This window comes from Lissotriton vulgaris, chromosome 2_1 (genome assembly GCF_964263255.1).
Source record: "Lissotriton vulgaris chromosome 2_1, aLisVul1.2, whole genome shotgun sequence".
Classification (NCBI taxonomy): Eukaryota; Metazoa; Chordata; class Amphibia; order Caudata; family Salamandridae; genus Lissotriton; species Lissotriton vulgaris.
This window is the reverse complement of record NC_141687.1, coordinates 1,760,247,906-1,760,266,032: the sequence shown is the minus strand read 5'-3', so window position 1 is coordinate 1,760,266,032 and position 18,127 is coordinate 1,760,247,906. Positions and strand designations below refer to the sequence as shown.

The 18,127-nt window shown below is 46.1% G+C and overlaps 1 protein-coding gene across 1 annotated transcript in view; it reads left to right on the top strand.

Annotated features, from left to right (window-relative positions):
* Positions 1 to 18,127, top strand: part of LOC147733250 (mucin-2-like) — a 596,915-nt gene that overhangs the window by 325,172 nt on the left and 253,616 nt on the right. The window contains exons 26-30 of the mRNA XM_086958940.1: positions 4,339 to 4,382; positions 9,811 to 9,840; positions 11,882 to 11,888; positions 15,051 to 15,082; positions 15,504 to 15,566. Coding sequence (XP_086815066.1) covers positions 4,339 to 4,382; positions 9,811 to 9,840; positions 11,882 to 11,888; positions 15,051 to 15,082; positions 15,504 to 15,566 — 176 coding nt within the window. The remainder of the gene's footprint in view (positions 1 to 4,338; positions 4,383 to 9,810; positions 9,841 to 11,881; positions 11,889 to 15,050; positions 15,083 to 15,503; positions 15,567 to 18,127) is intronic.

Sequence of the window (18,127 nt, the reverse complement as noted above, 5' to 3'; positions counted from 1 at the left end):
GCAATGGAAGGAACTTGCGGAGCATCTTTAAGATGCCGAAACAGGTGCCGGCCAGGCCGAGGACATGAGTTCTCAATGAAAGCTTGTTGTCCAGCTTAACACCAAGGTTTTTAGCCACCAATGATGATTGTGCGGGAGGACACATGTTAGACGGCCACCATTGCCGCCACTCAGGGTCGATGGCACAGCCAAAGAATAAGACCTCCGACTTACTGGAGTTGGCTTTCAGACTGTTCTGCTGGAACCAGTCGAAGACCATTCCCAGACAGCCCCGAATATTCTCTCCGTCCCATGCCTGGTCTTTACCGCACGTGAAGAGGAGTTGCGTGTCGTCGGCGTAGGACACGATCTGGGCCCCATACGCCTCCACCGCCGCCGCCAGAGGGGTCATGAAGATGTTGAACAACGATGGGCTCAACACAGAACCCTGTGGAACCCCGACTCCCAATGGCGGCATCTCGGCAGATCTCTGGGAAACCCTGATCGTCTGGCGGTGGCCTTCAAGGAAAGATGTGAACCATTTGAACACCGTCCCTCTAAGGCCGATGTCATAAAGCCTGGCGAGGAGCGCCGCATGGGGGACGGTGTCAAAGGCCACCGACAGGTCCAACATGACTAGCATGGCCTTGCCACCAACATCCAAGGTCTCCCTGATGATCTCCGAGACCTCCAACAACGCCGTTTCCGTGCTAAAATTAGGACGGAATCCGGATTGGGATGGATGGAGCAGATTGTTGTCTTCTAAAAAGCTCGACAAGACGCCATGGACATGTTTCTCAGTGATCTTGGCCAGAGCCGGGAGAAGTGAGATTGGCCTGTAAATGGCCAAAACCTCGGCATCAAGACCAGGCTTTTTCAGGAGGGGGATTACCATCGCCCTTTTCCAGGTGCGAGGGACACTCCCCTCCCTCAGGGAGGGATTGAGGATGGGATTGACCAGGGGGTTCACCACCGCCGCCATCCCGGCCAAAAATTTGGCAGGGCAGGGGTCGAGTGGCGAACCTGATTTAAGGCTGGCCAGCAACACCCGAGACGCCTCGCTAGAGATGGAAGGAAAATCTGACAACACTGCGACAGGTGTGGACGGTGACCCATGTCCTGCCACGGGGCCGCAGCCACCCTCCACCATGCTCTCCAAGAAGGAGGCCTGAATTGCCTTGATCTTGTCGGTGAAAAAGCTGGCAAGATCACACGCCCACGCATCCGATGATACTGGCGGGAGTGAATGGGAGCTTGGGGTCGTGAACTCCTTCACAACGTTGAAGATCTCCTTACAGGAGTTCGCCGACGCCTCAATCCTTCTAGCAAGATATTCTTTCTTAGCTCCTAGGATGTCCCGATGATAGGCCTTCACAACCGCCCTGTAGGCAAGTTTGGCCTCCCCATCGTACTGATGGCGCCAGGCCCGCTCACCAACCTTACATTGGCTGCGAGCCACATGCAACGCCTCCGTGAACCACGGCGCAGATTGCCGTACTACCGTGGACCGAGGGGCTGCCTTTGGGGCAAGATCATCCAGCCTTTCAGTCAGCCACAGCTGCAGAGCCTCAGTGTCTCTTTCCGGATCACCCGAGAGGTGGCAGGGATGTTCCGTGAGCGCCTGCTCCAACATATCAGGCGTCACTCTGTGCAGCGCTCTCGAAGCTGGTCTAGGCACCATGAGGGCGCTGTTGTCTGACCGCCCATTCTCCAACACGGAAAACCTAATCAGACTATGATCCGTCCAGAGCACCGGCAAGGTTTCGATATCCGCAATCGGGACTGACGAGAACACTTGATCAAGGGTGTGCCCTTTCTCATGTGTAGGACCCGACAGAAAAGGTGCGAGGCCCAGCGGAGATGTAATGTCCAAAAGTTTAATAGCGTCCGGGTCATCTGTCACGTCAAGGTGGAAGTTGAAGTCGCCTGCTACTACACGATGCTGTGTAGACAGCGCCAACTCGGAGATCGCTATCTGCAGGTCCTCGAAAAAGGAACCCGTAGGGCCAGGCGGCCTGTAAACCAGCAGCCCCTTCAGCGCTTGGCCCGGGGACAGTCTGAGTGTAAAAGCAAGGGACTCGGAGCCCCCGATGGGATTCAGGGGGAGAACTGAGCAGGAAACGTTCTTCTTCACCACCACGGCTACTCCACCACCCCTACCCTTAACTCTCACTACTGCTCACTACTTTGATTCAGGCATGTGAATCTATGAAAGCTCCAATACTGGAGTAAGAAAACAAGTTACTTACCTGTAACTGTAGTTCTCCAGTATTGGAAGCTTTCATAGATTCACATGCGACCCACCCTCCATCCCTCAGAGGCTCACCTTGGATTCAGCACGGAAAGTGTTTTATGCACAAGTGCGCAAAAATCTGAGGACCAAGAGGTTCTCTCAGGAGGGTTCTAGAGGGTGAGGAGCTCTGATTGGTTAAAGGAAAAGTTCAGTCCTTTTTACATAACACGTGTTATGGGTTGCAAAAGGGAAATGGGCCTAGGCCTCTTTCAGTTTGCTATACTGCTAAGTATTGCTTTTTTATGTACCGGAGACTCCCGTCTTGACGACGGGGAATGATTCAGGCATGTGAATCTATGAAAGCTTCCAATACTGGAGAACTACAGTTACAGGTCAGTAACTTGTTTTCTTATTTGGCAGACCTTAGTTGGATAATATGCCTCCTGACATGTAATTTGCAGGTCATAGAAACGTCATCTTTTAACTTTTCTGCTTACCTACCCCCATTGCATTTCACATATTTGTAAATCTTTGTATCTGGCACATGTAAATGTTTCATTTATAATCAGGTGTTGCATTTAGTATTGATTGCACATGTAAATTACATAGCATTTTCTTTATTATAGTTTGATAGTGCATCAGTTATTCATATATTATTCATATGATTTATTATGTGTGATAGAATTTAAGGAAAGTGCACCATTATTATATTAATTCTTGCATTTTACATTATATACCCATAGACCTACTCAATACAAAATAATCAGAAAAGTGTGGTTAAGCCTTGTATAGAGCAGTATTAGGCAGATAGGAATCGTCAGCTTTCTTCCTGTGAGATTGGTCCCCATGAGCTGAGCTGCCGTCCTCCTTACTGAAGGCCATCGACTTCTTCGAGCCAGTGTAGCTTTCTGTTGTGATTTGATTGTCACCTCTCCTTTCTCTTATGCACTTCTTCCCTACTGCTCGGCCAGGAAGAGTGTTGGAATGTGTGGAGATGTCATGGAATGCTTGGGTGCCTGGTGATGTGCTGAGTGTCAGTTGGTGTATGCTAGCTAAGCAGCAGGGAGGTTGCTCCTGGTGGGGCTACCGTACATCTTACTTACCATCTTATCTACCAACTACATCTTCTGTAACTGGAACAATAAACTACCTTGTTGTGATTTACCTCTTGGCTACATATGGACTTCTTTTACCCACAATTATCTGCCCTAGATTGAGACATTGCTTTTAATATAGCCTTGAAAATATATATTGTCTGGATGCTTCTGTGTTGTCCATCTGTAGTGAAAGGACTTTCCAAACTCACTGACAAATAATCCTGTAGACTCCTATGACTGATCATTGCTGAGAATGATCCTCATTTAAAGGTGGTTTGTGGGGTAGAGTCCTTCTAGTTTCCTATCTCAAGGTGGTACGTTGGCTCTGAGCCTTTGCATAGCCAGGGGTTCTAGGAGATCTAAAACTGGACCTTACTTTAAAGAAAGCTGCAAGAAAAACTGGCTCCAATTCTGCATGATATTTACCGTACCTTGCAGATTTGGTGCATTAAGCACCAAAATCCATGGTATTCCCACAAAACCTGGTGTGAACGTAACCCACAGGATCACTATTTATTAGGTGCAATAAATATAACAAACTTGGACCCTTGGTGTGTTAATGCCCCTGGTGCAGGGATTGGGGTGAAAACTGGTTGTAAAATGTTTGAATGCTGTGGAGAGAGCTCACCCCCAGAAGCGCACTTGCACCGACAACGTAAGCTCTTCATTAGAAAAGCGACAGAAAAAAGTTAAAAATGACATAAGCATAACATGACCAGCCAAGCTACCCTACCAAAGGGTCCTTCATCAGTTTTGTCCTTTGGCAGTATGTCTTAAACCTGCACTGGACCTTCCTGAGCCCTCCTACTCAAAGGCACTTGCCTTTGGGGCAGTTGTTTGTCTTTCTAAACATCCTGTGTGCTTCTGGTTTGGGCCCCCGTGGAGTTTTTGTTATTTTTCCCACTTCGAGAGGCCTGAGGTGAGCAGGCAGCAAGCAGTCATGGCACTTACAAAGCCTTCAGTTGATGCCTTTCACTGTGTTGCTGTGCATTCTGGTCACTCAATCTTTTTGTGTTGTCTTTCTTTCAGTTACTGTACAGAAACGGGAATCGTATGCACTCATGATACAAAAGGTAAGGAAAGTCAGTTGCATAACTTACACGACCATCAGTGGGCAGATGTGCTGCCTGAAATCCACACCATTTCTTTGTCTAGTGTTTCTAGTCCTTGTGGGGTCTTCCTGACTCCTGAGTTCTCATTATCCCTGCTCTTTATTCATTGGTGGTGAGGAGAGGGCAGACGGACAACCAGAGTTTCTAGCATTGCATTCCCAAGCAGTTTTCCAGCTGCTTCCAATTGAAATCATGCGATCGCATACATTTGTTCTTATCATAGCTACGGGCTGGTTGCATAGTGTCCAACAGATCTAAAACATCATTGGCTTTAGCTCCGAAAGTTCCTTTCCTTGACTGTGCTTGTTACTGTGCTCAGCAGGAGCCATGGGTTTTCTCTGGTTCTTAAGATATGTACGAGAGTCTTCCAGTTATGTGACGTGTCAGCAGGGTCTAGCCTCTGCATTCTCCGGTATGAATCCCCCGGCAATCGACCCCAGCACCCCAGCCCCAGCACCCCAGAGCACGGTGCCGCTTGCAGCTGCCTCACTGGCAGGCTCACTGTACTTGCTCTGAATCTCTCAACACTAGGGTGAATTTGAGCTCATCCTCAATTTTCAGGGTCTTGTAAAACTTATAAAACATGTCTGGAAGCCCAGGAATCAAATGCTCCCAGTGATGCGTCCCTCGTGGGACTGCACAGTTCATTCCAAACAACGCACACAGCCCTGCCATATCTTGTGGAGGAATGACTCCTGATGCTCAGGCTGATTCCGCAATAGATTGTTTTAAATTGGAAGCAAGCAGAGCTCACATTACACCAATTTCCGACTTAGCTGTGCATACTAAGGGGGATATTTACCAAAAACTGTCAGAGCGCTAACGCCGTGCTCCAACATTTTTTAAAGCAGGGATGTGCCATATTTACAAGATGGAGGCACAACCCTGCGTTTCCCTTGGCGCTCGCACTAAAGAAGCTGCTTAGCGCCAGCAAAGGCACCCTTGCGCCATGTTGCAAGGGTTCTTGCACTGCAGAAGTGATTGCGTATTATGTCCCTTCCTGCACATAAACAATCACCCCTGCAGTGGGGACACCGTCCTGTACATAAACAATCTTTACAGGCGATTTGCTGCTTCTATGTGTGCTTTTGAATGGAGCACACAAATCGAAAGAGCAAAATACAAGGAGAAATAAAATAGTTCTCCTGGTATCACCTGTTTACGGGCAGGTATTTCCTGGTCTTATTTTTGGCTCAGCCCCATACCTTGTAAATATGGGGCACTGTCAAAAAGCAATGGGTTTTCCAGCAGAATGCCCACAGCAACACCCATTCCCCAGTCCTTTTCCACCGAATGGCCACAGCAACACCCATTGCTCGCCTCTTTTCCGCAGCACACTTCTGCGGTAAGGGGCACACTTACATGGTGGCGTTAAGCCACGTTGAGTTCTTAACGCTACCTTGTAGATATTGGGTTGAGGTGCAATGCGACCGGAGCGTCAAAAAAAGTGATGCTATGGCAGCGTTAAGGGCTTGTAAATGTGGCCCTAAATGTCCCTGACAACATCCCAACAATTAATTCTCTCCCACCATTATCCCTCTATTTTTTACCGACTCCTTAATGCTCTAATGCCCAGTCCCTAAATGCAACACTTTTAACAAATCAATCCATTAACATCCTATTTTTTATTACAAAAACTCCATCAACTTCTTGTTCAGCCTGCCCACACTAAACCCAGGCTATATCCAATGTTATTCCTTAAAATGATATTTCCCTCTTATTTATTCCTTCTTGTCTTCCCTGCTCTCCCCTTTCTCAGCCTGAGCTCTCTCATATTGCCACCAGAAAACCCTCCACCAAGATGTTCATTAACTTCCTCAAATAAATCCTGTTTGCCACACTGGGTAAATGCACTCTATCATGATTAAACAACGTGAACCATGCATATCCAAAATGTATGTGCCTCACTTTCCCACTTGTCCAACACCTAAACAGAAATTTCCCAATTAACCTCCTTACGAGCCCTGTTATAGACTGCTGGTTTGCAGGCTCCTCGCCATACCCTCATTGGCAATAACTGACAGCAAAATTCTCCTTTTTTGTCCCCATCTGTATTATATCACTCTGAAATCCTTCTTCGTCATTTTCAACAATTCCCATCCTGTTAGTGGGACCAGGTCACTGACTCCCACAGATAAATCAAAACCATATGTGGCCTGGGTTGCTTCTCCCCAATTTCCTATAATGTGAGCAGCATTTGACTCCAACATATCCCCTGTCCCATTCCAACAGACCAGTACCATTCATCACTCAGTCCCAACTTCTCCGTAAAACAGCCTTATTCTGTGTTCTCATTCCCAATTCAAAAAAGAATGGCAGAATGGACTAAAGTCATCAGAAAAAGATGATGGACGGAATACTGAACATTGTAAAACATTTGTAGGGACCTGCCAACAGGGCACTAGGACCCTGTAGGTCACTAAAGGGACACTGAATAAACCGGACACCACATTCGTCAAGGGTGTGGGGAAGGGGCATTCAGGGTCCGCCATCAGGGGATACAGATGTGCGTGGGCGCATGGGGGCCACGATATAGAAATAAAGAAGTGAAGACCATTACCTGTCTCCAGAGTTTCCTTTATCACGACATCACGACAACATTCACCCCCAGTCACAAATGTGGGTTTAAAATCCCTATTTTTATGCTCTCCACGCCACTCATGTATGGACTCAGCCATTTGCAAATCAGTCCTGACCCTGCTCCCCATGGGAACCATCCAGCCCGAACTGCCAAGCCAGATGATACCCTGAAACTAGTCCTCGGTTGCTTGTTTCTGGTAAAGGGAAGTCCTGGCCTGACAGTAAGGGGTGGGCTGTTTGCATGGGGAGCAGGGTCAAGACTGATTTGCATGTGGCTGGGTCCAAACTGAAATGCCATGGTGAGCACAAAAACGATGTATTTAGACCCAGATCTCTGTACTGGGGGTGAATGTTTGACAATGTACAGCATTCCGTCTCCAAGACTGGCTGTGTGAATTATAAGGAATTTAGAGAGTCAATCAACACATCAGGCTGTTCCCTGGACCCCAACCATATATTAAAATCACCTAACATCAGCAGGCTGGAGTGTAAAAGAGTGTATTTGGAGATAAGGTCAGTGACAGCAGGACGCATTAGGGGATGGATTTAGTTGGAAAAACAAAGTTTCCCTTAGATTAAAATTTCGTTTGTGTAATAGAAACTTAAAGTTTGTGAGATAAATAATCGCCAGACCACTCGAGTCGGTTTTTCTTATCCATGCGTATTGCCAACTATTACCTTTCATAAAGGGCGCATACGTCAGTCTTCTGCTTACAAATGGTATTTCTCGAAGGCTTATTCGGGATGCCGCCTCCAGCAGGAACAGAAGGATCCTGATATGAAGTGCTGGTAAAACTTGCTTTTTATTGATCGCACATTTTCACTCCAGCTGCTATTCCCCAGTACAGTGTAAGGTTGTGGTGGGTGATATATTCCACTCCGCCAACAGAATTGGCAGAATTTTGGCCACTTCGCCTTATGCTTGTAATGTGGAGTTCTGGCCAAATTCCACTAACCAACACAAATCACAGTGCGAACAGCGTGACGTGCCCATTTCTGCCCATCCACAGAATTCTGCGGAATATCACCGAGATTTTCGTAACTCTGTGAAATTCTTCGAAGTGAAATTCCACGAGTTCTGCCCAGGCCTGGTGTAAGGTATCCCATATCTGCACTGGAACCCTCCCTGGCAGCTTCTTGCCACCTCGCTCGCCGGACATTGTTCCACCCACAGAATCATTGCCTCCAGCTCATGGAGGTTTAACCTGTACCCCTATCGTGCTTCCCTAGAACTGAACATTTCCTCATGCCCCTTGACCAACAAAACATGGTGCCAACAAAGGCCTACTTTTGCAATTTGGCCTTTCATGCTGAAACGTACACAATGGTCTGTAACAATGTCCTTTATTGAATTTCTATCATGTCTTGGTCGATTCACTTTTGCTCTCACTTCTCACACGCCGAGAGGTGGATAGATGTGAAAGGTCACAGGTGGTATGTGAAGGCTAGAAAAAAGGGGGATACTAACAGTCTTTAGGGCACTCCTCACTAGGTATCAGGGATAATCTATGTTCTATTACTGATCTAGGTTAGGTGCATCTAGAGGGGGGGGGCGTGTATCCAACACCCCAAACTTCCGTATAAACAGAAACCAATAGTTCAAACACCCCTGAGCACTCTATGACTCTACACTCTAGTATAGTATACCGTAATATTATACATAAGCTACAAATTAGCCAGCAGTCCACAATATTCAAAATTGTTGCAAGTCCATTCTTCAAAGGTAATAGTCTCTTATAAATCTTCACAGGTTTATTCCAAAGGTTCTGAATACAATTTTCAATACATCAGTCTCAGTGAGGATGATACATCTGCCATACATCTGCCCACTCAGAATATCTCACAGATATTCTGAGTGGGCAGAATCCAGTGTAACTCTTCTTGAACCTGCCTGTTGACACCTGCTCTTCGGCTTTGCCTAACTTTACATGAACGCTTCCCCACAGTCGTCACCTCCTGCCATCAGCGCTCATTCTGAGGACGAGGGTGTCTTGTCCACCTCTGCGCTCTCTTCTGCTGTGTGGTCGCCCCTCACGGTAACACGTCTCTGTTCTCCTTGCATCGAGGTTCAGATGCTCTGTAGAACCTGCACCCAGTGCTGGTGGTATTCTTTATCCTGGAAGTCTTCCTGTTCAGAGGCGCCCACCCTTACCACATCCCAGCAGCTCGCCATGCATCCCACCCCGCCTGGCCTTCCATTGTCTTTCTGACTGGGACAGCGTATGGGTCCTTCTTGCGGTTCTCTTCACAAGTACTCGTTTTCATTAAACACTAGTCTAACGTCAGGCCTTTGACAGTCCATGATGACACCACGAGATGATGTCAGATTATGAAGAAATGAGGGAGGGAGGGGTGATGGTGAGGAAAAGATTAATGTTGTGCTTACAAGGCTATGGCACTGGAAAATAGAGGCATCAATGTCTGAATAAAAACAAATTAATATATTATATGAAACTGTTTTAGGATTATTTTTATATATTTTCTGATGCTCCCTTCTGCTTTAAAATATCTTCTTTTAAGTTTAGTCTAGATTCCTATTTTGCTCTCTTCATAAACTTTTTATTTCAATATGAACAGTTATATTTCTTCTCTCATTCCATTGTTTTCTTTCCTATATTGCTGTCTCCAACCCCATTCTTAATTGCTGTTTGTCGTAGGCTCTTGCCTTCCTTCGTTTTGCACGTTTGTTTTCCTGTAACCCTCATTTAATTTATTATCCCCCTTTCATTTGTCACTCTGTTTATACAGCTTATTTTTCCGCAGTGTTGTTTCTCTTTTAATTCCTTGTCATTTTTTTTTTTATTTCTAGTTTGCCCTGTTTCAACGTCACCGCCTACAGGTAAACACACACTTTGTTTAACAGATGTTGCTGAGTACAGGATAGTGCAGTACAGTGCAGTGGTTCAGACTGGATTGGTGTGGAGTGCAGTGGCGTGGAGTGTATTGGTTTTGAGTAAAGGGTTGTAGAGTGTATTGGCGTGGAGTGCAGTGGCGCAGTGTGGAGCTGCGTAGAATTGAGTGGTGTGCAGTGGAGTGGTGCATGGTAGATTGCAGCGGTGCATAGTGTAATAGAGTGGCATGGAGTGCAGTGGGCTGGAGTAGATTGTTTCAGAGTAGAGTAGAGTGGTGCAGAGTAGAGTGGCACAAAGGGTGTAGTGGCCTACAGTGCATTGGTGTAGAGTGCAGTAGAGCGGCATAGAGTAGAGTGTAGGCACATAGAGTGCAGTGGTGCAGATAGAGTGACACAGAGTTCCGTTTCGGAGAGTGCAATGTTGCAGAGTAGAGTGGCCAAAAGTGAACTGATGTTGAGTGGAGTGGTGCAGAGTAGAGTGGAGTGGTGCAGAGTAGAGTGGCACAGAGTGCGTAGTGGCCTACAGTGCATTGGTGTAGAGTGCAGTAGAGCGGCATAGAGTAGAGTGTAGGCACATAGAGTGCAGTGGTGCAGATAGAGTGACACAGAGTTCAGTTTCGGAGAGTGCAATGTTGCAGAGTAGAGTGGCCTAAAGTGAACTGATGTAGAGTGGAGTGGTGCAGAGTAGAGTGGAGTGGTGCAGAGTAGAGTGGCACAGAGTGCGTAGTGGCCTACAGTGCATTGGTGTAGAGTGCAGTAGAGCGGCATAGAGTAGAGTGTAGGCACATAGAGTGCATTGGTGCAGATAGAGTGACACAGAGTTCAGTTTCGGAGAGTGCAATGTTGCAGAGTAGAGTGGCCAAAAGTGAACTGATGTTGAGTGGAGTGGTGCAGAGTAGAGTGGAGTGGTGCAGAGTAGAGTGGCACAGAGTGCGTAGTGGCCTACAGTGCATTGGTGTAGAGTGCAGTAGAGCGGCATAGAGTAGAGTGTAGGCACATAGAGTGCAGTGGTGCAGATAGAGTGACACAGAGTTCAGTTTCGGAGAGTGCAATGTTGCAGAGTAGAGTGGCCAAAAGTGAACTGATGTTGAGTGGAGTGGTGCAGAGTAGAGTGGCATAGAGTGCATAGTGGCCTACAGTGCATTGGTGTAGAGTGCAGTAGAGCGGCATAGAGTAGAGTGTAGGCACATAGAGTGCAGTGGTGCAGATAGAGTGACACAGAGTTCAGTTTCGGAGAGTGCAATGTTGCAGAGTAGAGTGGCCTAAAGTGAACTGATGTAGAGTGGAGTGGTGCAGAGTAGAGTGGAGTGGTGCAGTAGCATAGAGTGCGGTGGTGTGGAGTACATTGGCACAGAGTAGAGGGCAGTGATAGAGAGTTTCATATAAAACTCCTTGTTCGAGGTTGAGGAGTTGGAATAATTGCAAGCCTTCACTGTGACACAGTAAAAGAAAATTTCAGTGTAAGACCTGGTAGGAAAAGTATATTACCACAAAAATTCAAAGATTTTATTATGTGAACATTCATGTGATTTTTGGGGGCATTTTTTGTTTTTGTGGGGATGGGAGATGTGATAGGCTGAGGTATTGTATTGACATGTCAGTAAATGTTGAAGTAATATGTACTTATGTATTGAGGTGTTTTGTTACGCCTTACTGTGTTGTATCTCCGCATCAGTCTGTCTTCATCACGCTGGTATGGTGTTACGTAGGTGGAATGGTTCAGTGTTCAGAATGATGTGATTGGAGGATTCCAGCAAGATGCAGTTGATGACTGGCAGACTGGTCGGAGGATGCAGGATGGTACGGGGCTTCTGCTATGGAATAAACCTAAGGAATGATGATGTCGGTGCCTCACGCCTGCATTATTACAATCACCAAGAGAGACTTGGCTCTTACCCTCACACATCCATGAGCTCAGTAGGCGACTCCCCTCCTACTGTCCAAATGATTCTACACAATCATGTCTTAACTAGGCCCTGATCTATTTAGTGGCTGTCTTTCTCTCCGGGTTGATGTTGCTCCAGTTCAGTTTGCACGTGACTTGCATCTGGTTCCATCACTCAACAGTTTGACAGTGTGTTAAGCATTATTTATTGTCAGGTACCCGTGTTGATAATGTCTGATTGTGTAGTAAGTGCACTGTTTTCGGACCAGTAGTGATTTACTGTGAGAAGAAATAAGCTCAACAATTCATGCTTCTCACAACTTTGCTAAACTGATCTATGGTTGTGATTATATATGGTACGTGATCCAGTCACCCTGGTGCAGGTGTTTCAGTATAAGACCTCACAGTATGCACAGGTGTGTAGAGTCAGGGTGTCCTCACCTGCTTGCTCTGTGGCACATGCTCCACCTACATATAATTCCCAAAGATATTACTGGGGGCATCCCTAAACCTTTTACATGCCAGAACCCTGCTTTTTGTGCTCCTCTTTGATGTACTCCGGACTCTATAGTAACGCTCTGTTCTGCTACCAATATATGGAATCCCTGCACCCCCTGCTGCAGTCCAGCATTCCCACCCTTGTAATCCAGAGTTCCCGTTCCACTTCGCCATTGACCTACAGTATGAATTAACTTCATCTCATCACTGCCTTTGACCGCATAATGCAGTCTGCCCTGTTTCTAGGGTTGCGACCGCCCGCCACATTTATTCTATCTTAAACCCTCTTCCTCTCTACGTTTGCCTATAACCAAGCAATTGTGTACGAGCTCCAGTATATACTACGGTATTTTTGACTAAAGCCTTTAACCTACTATCTCTATAGCAGCATATGCTCTTGTACTTCTACCCCTACCTACACCCTGCTACCTTTTACCCTACCAATATCCCTGTCCTCCTATTGCTACTCATACCTTCGAACCTGCACTTTTACGCATACCATACGACCTTAACCCGCAGTATTTACCCTCACATCTGTATCTCAAATGTCAAACCCAGTTTAGGAGGCCACAGGGAGTGTGTGTGCAACTGGGCCACAGTCTTGGGGATCGAGGGCCTTTACCTCTACTGTCTGAGGGCCATCCAACTATGACTCTGCAAACTGGGCCAAGTACCCCCCCTTCAGCACCGATGACACGCTGTGATAGGCTTCTTATGAGGTTAGTGTTGAGGGACCCAGGAACAGCACTCCACACCACCCCTAGCAGCACAATAATATCAAGGTCCAGCCCAGTGCTTCTCTTTATATATACAAATACCTTATCACACAAAAGCAGAAAAGTAATTATGCACTCTGCAATTACATGTAAACACCCAATTCACTGGTGTGAGCTAAAAACGGGTCTGCACCCTCTAGGAGCTATCCCTCTTTCCCCCTTAGTATCTTCTAATCTTTTCATGGCATAGCTTCTAATGAGATGCAGAATGCTCCCTCCCACTTCTCTTAGCACACACAGCCTCTAACACATGGGGCCTGTGGAGTCTCTCAACTGTCCTTGGAGGAATGGCACAAGTCCACCTTGATTCATGCCACGGTGGAGGTTTCACTGGTGATAAGAAGGCTCTTTCTTGCAAGGAGCTCAACAGTCCTCCTGGATGGGAGCAGCTGGAGGCTGAGCAGCGAGTCCCCTGGATAGCAACGGCAGGAGCAGGTGCTTCTGTTGGAGGCCGTCTTCCTGGTGTCAATGTTGACTGGGCCCGGGGTCTTCGGTAGGCCCAATCCTATTACTCTGCTGAGTCTCCTTTGGTAATTCACACTATGTCCTCCCCAAGTGGAGGCAGCTTGTAGCCCTCTTCTCCTGGTGGGGGGCTCAGTCAGGGCGACACCCATCCAGGTACTGTTGTGGGATGCTACAGCAGTCTCACCCAATGGGGCATAATGCCTTCTGTCCCTCGGCTGCCAGGTGCTATCTTCAGCACATGGCACCATGAGATGACAGCCTTGAATCTTCCGAGCAGATTGTCTTTGCAGCAGTTCAGGTTCTTCTACTTATTACAAGGGTACCTCTTGTTTGGCTTTCTTTACTGACAGTGCCGCGATCACACCATCCATGTTCTTATGCATACACATAGTGGGTACCACAATCTCGCACTTATCCTAGGTTCAGTTGGCCGTATCAAACAGGCACGCAGCTATTGGTGGCTTGGTGGTGGCGACAGGGATAATGCAAGGTGATCGCCCAACATACTTCTACAGTGTAGCCGCTTCTATAATGATCAGGTTTATGAGAAACCTGCCACCAATTTTAGTCAAGGGAGGGTCTAGCCCTTTCGGAACATACTAGATTAGAGCGCGATGAGGCCAAAATCCAAAAAACAAGATAACAAATTATCAAGGTTTGGCATGCAAGGCAAGCGACATGGCTGTATATCATGCCGGAGACATTCCAGTCCAAACATCAGTTTATAACGTAGAGCGACTACCCCCACTTGAACCCATCTTCTCTTCACCTTGCCTGTATCCTAGTACCATTACCACATCTATACACCCTTTACCCCTGACTATACCCTAGTTAGTCTACACCCATCTGTACCCTAGGGTTGCTAGCTCTACCTATACTATATATGTTGTAGTTCCATTACTGTTACTAATGCTCTAGTAATTGTACTCATACCTAGGCCTTAGTACCTCTATCCATTAATATACCCTTCACCCTCTGTCCTTACCTATACATAACTGCCTCTACTCCTACCAGTAACATAGTACCTAAACCTGCCTAACCTCCTGAAAATACCCTGGAACTACAAACTCTTCCTAAATTCTCTAACGCTACCTATTGCCTTGAACCTTTACCTACTATCTCCACCCTCGCCTATACCCTAGTATGACTACCCCTGACTATACCATAGTACCTTTACCTATATACTACTACATGAACCCGTATTCGAGTACGTCTACCCAGTGTTTAACTTGTAAAAGAATGAATGCCAGTGCCCAGGGCTCTGCTCAGAAGCCTGCCACCAATGGTATTAAATGTCAGCCTGCCAAATACCCCACCTCAGCCTCCTTGATCCACGACCAGACATTCCCTGCCCATTTATCTCTCTTTTGCAGGTTCCTGCTATTTCCTTTCGGAAGGTTTTTCCGTTCTTCTCTGCCTCCGTCTTTTTCGTTTAGTATTTTTTTCACTTTCTTGCTCTCGTAAATGCTTGATGCAGAAAATTGAGAGATGATCCCCCAGAATGTGTGCCGGTGGCTCCCACCGGCAACTACCTGCTTCAATTAGCACTGCCTCTGCCCCAGAGTAAACCCTAGTACCTCGACCCCCACTAACACCCCAGTTACCCGTGTACCCTAAAATCCCTTCCCCAACATGTACCCTAATATATCTTCTTTCTCCTCCTCTCCATTATAGTTGCCTCGTTTTCTCCCAATGTTTCCTTTTGCCATTTTCTTAACGGGCGTAGCCCGTTTCTGTTTTTTTCTCCAAAACAACACCAATAGTTTGAAGAAAACGACTTTCTTCAATTTGGAAATTCGCCAGAGCTCGGCAGAGGAGTCGTCAGGCTGATGTTCCTCATTTGTTTTTTCCTGGGAAACGAGGTACAGCGTCCTTCATTCTGCTCTGGAACATTGCCCCTTTTGTAGCACTGAAAAAGGTCATGATGGTGATGTCTTGATTCCATTATTGGTTCCTCAGTTGTCGGATTACTGTGACTTTTTGTGCTAGTTGTAAATTAATTATGATGCATCATTTCCGCTCAACAGAAACAAGTACACGAATGACGACTGTCTGCCGCTGCGTCTACAAGGGCCAGAACTACTTGCCAGGTAAGCACTTTTAAAGCTGTAACTAGACAGCAAAGAGAATATGTAAATTAAATTACAGGCAAATGTGCACTTCGGAGAGACTGCAATGTTTTACAAATAAACGAAGATTCATTAAATACATAGTGCACTAAAAGTTTCCCATATACAATTCTGAGGAGAGGTTCCTTTTTGCTTATTCTGCATTCTTAATGATTGGTGATAGTTTTGCCAGAACATTTGCCCATCTTGGAAGGTGTGAATGCCTGGATACCCTCAGGGGTGACAAGTAGCGCTCTACAAATCTGTTCTATTCTGACCTTTGTGTATGATAAAGCTGTCAGGGGATATGTGGCAAAACGCATAATCACTAGTTTGAGGCCTTATATGTACATATTTCAAACAGTCCATAGAAGCACTTATAAATGTGTTGTAGAGCTAGCTTAGAATCACTAACTATTCATGAAAGCAAACAAAGGCAGAAAATGTAAGTTACAAATGAATACATACCATTTCCCTTAAAGTCCTATTTAGTATCACGTCTGGGCTTTTACAAACTCTTAAACCAACAACAAATGGCTGGTATTTTTCTCTTGTAAAGGTGGCAACCTTAGTAGTCTAGAAGATATCTGCTAATTTCTGTGAACACCTTTTTTCTGTTTCTCTCCACCCCCTGAGGAAGTAGAGATAATAAAATGAGCTTATTGGTGCCATCCACATCTATCGAATGCCCTTCAGTGGACCACCAAGGTCTTCAGTCCGAAGGGGTGAAGACAATTTGATCATTTTTCCCTGGTTAAGTAGAGGGGGGTGGGGGGATGCGCGTAACATAGCTGAGGTAGGAAACAAGACTAAAAGTATCAAGGGTACGACTTTGGTGTCACATTCAATTGGGTCAAAGAAACCTCTGGAAATCTGCATGTATGTTGAGTTTGTCAAAATATATGTTTTTAGAGCAGCTGTGAACACAGAAAAAGGACAAGGACTCCCCGGGCTTTGTGCAAAACATAAATTTTTACTTGACAAGAAGTTTCACGCACCTCGATTTCATTCTTCGAATAAGTAGATGCCCGTTTTACATCATGGGAACAAGGGAAATTTAGAGCAAGTGGCTTTCAAAATATTTATTCAGGAATGAAGCTCTCACAAACGAAGGAGATTTTGAAAATGACTTTTTCAGGTGCCAATATACAAACCCTGTTTTTCTGTGAGACAAGAGTTTCCGGTTGATCGACTAACAAAGATAACTGCAACAATTTACACAGTGAGTCAATTTAGCACTATCACAATTCATCCATTACCACTTTTCCTTAGGAATACAAATTAACCAGTCCATCTAACAACCTGTTCAAATTATTTCTGACCTTAAGTTTAAAGACAAACTAACACTACTAATAGCCTCTTTCCTAGTGGACGACAGCTACTACATTTCTTCTATATATATATACTCCCAAAGTAGTGAGGAGTTGAGCAATATGTTGGATCTGCAGCCTCTGTCTTATAGATCACAATATTCTGGACTGCAAGCTCTTTAACTGTCCCTATAGAATCACCATATCTTGTTTAAGACACTACAGTACAGGTTTTCTATGGGTCTGCCCTGGGATAGATTCACACAAAGAGCCTGATTATGATGCCAGTCGAAACTTTCTGACCGACATGGTAGCTTTAAAGTCCAACCACCATATTATGATGATGGCAGTCGGAGTTTAAACCAGCGGGAAAATCCGACACTGTTCCGACACGGCCAGTCAGAAAGCGCTCATAATCTCTTAAGGAGGGCGTTTCCAGCATCAGGATTATGATGTCGGTTTCCGACAGCCAATCCATTTTGGCCTTTCCGATATGGAATGACTGTCAGAAACTGATTTTGGGGGCCCCTGGCAGGGCCCCCTTTTAACCTGGCCCTTCGCATTTGGGCCTGCAATTTTAATTGTAATTGTAATTGATTTTTGTATAGCGCTAATCACCAGCGAGTCTCTAAGCGCTTAGGGGGAATTGCCAGAGGTCTTGGGCAGATGTATGGCCACAGAGTGTGGTGAGTTTAGACAGTGTCCAGTGCCTCCCTAAACAGGAGGGTTTTAAGTTGTTTCCTGAATGATAGGAGAGCCAGTACTTTATGCAGGTGATCGGGCAGCTGGTTCCAGAGTTGTGGGAGCAGTACGGAAAAGGCTCTATCCCCTTTCGATGCAGTGTTGCATCTTGGGGTGGCCAGGTGGCAGGCCTCAGAAGAAAGCAGTGTGTGTCCCGGAACATAGTTCTTTAAACTTTCCTTAATATAGGCCGGGGCTTTGCCCTAGATCGCTTTATTGGCAATGCAGAGACCTTTAAACTTTACTCTCTACTTGATAGGGAGCCAGTGCAGTTTGCACAGCAGAGGTGAGGCGTGGGCCAGTCTTGGTAGCCTAAAGATCAGTCTGGCTGCGTCCTTAAGTACCACTTGGAGTTTATTAATACGTTTTTGAGCGAGGCCTATATACAGGGCATTTCCGTAGTCCAGTTTGGAAACAATTATGGCCGACATGATCATTTGTAAGGAGGCAGTTAAAAGAAGGGGGACAAGTTTCCGCGACTGTCTCAGAAGC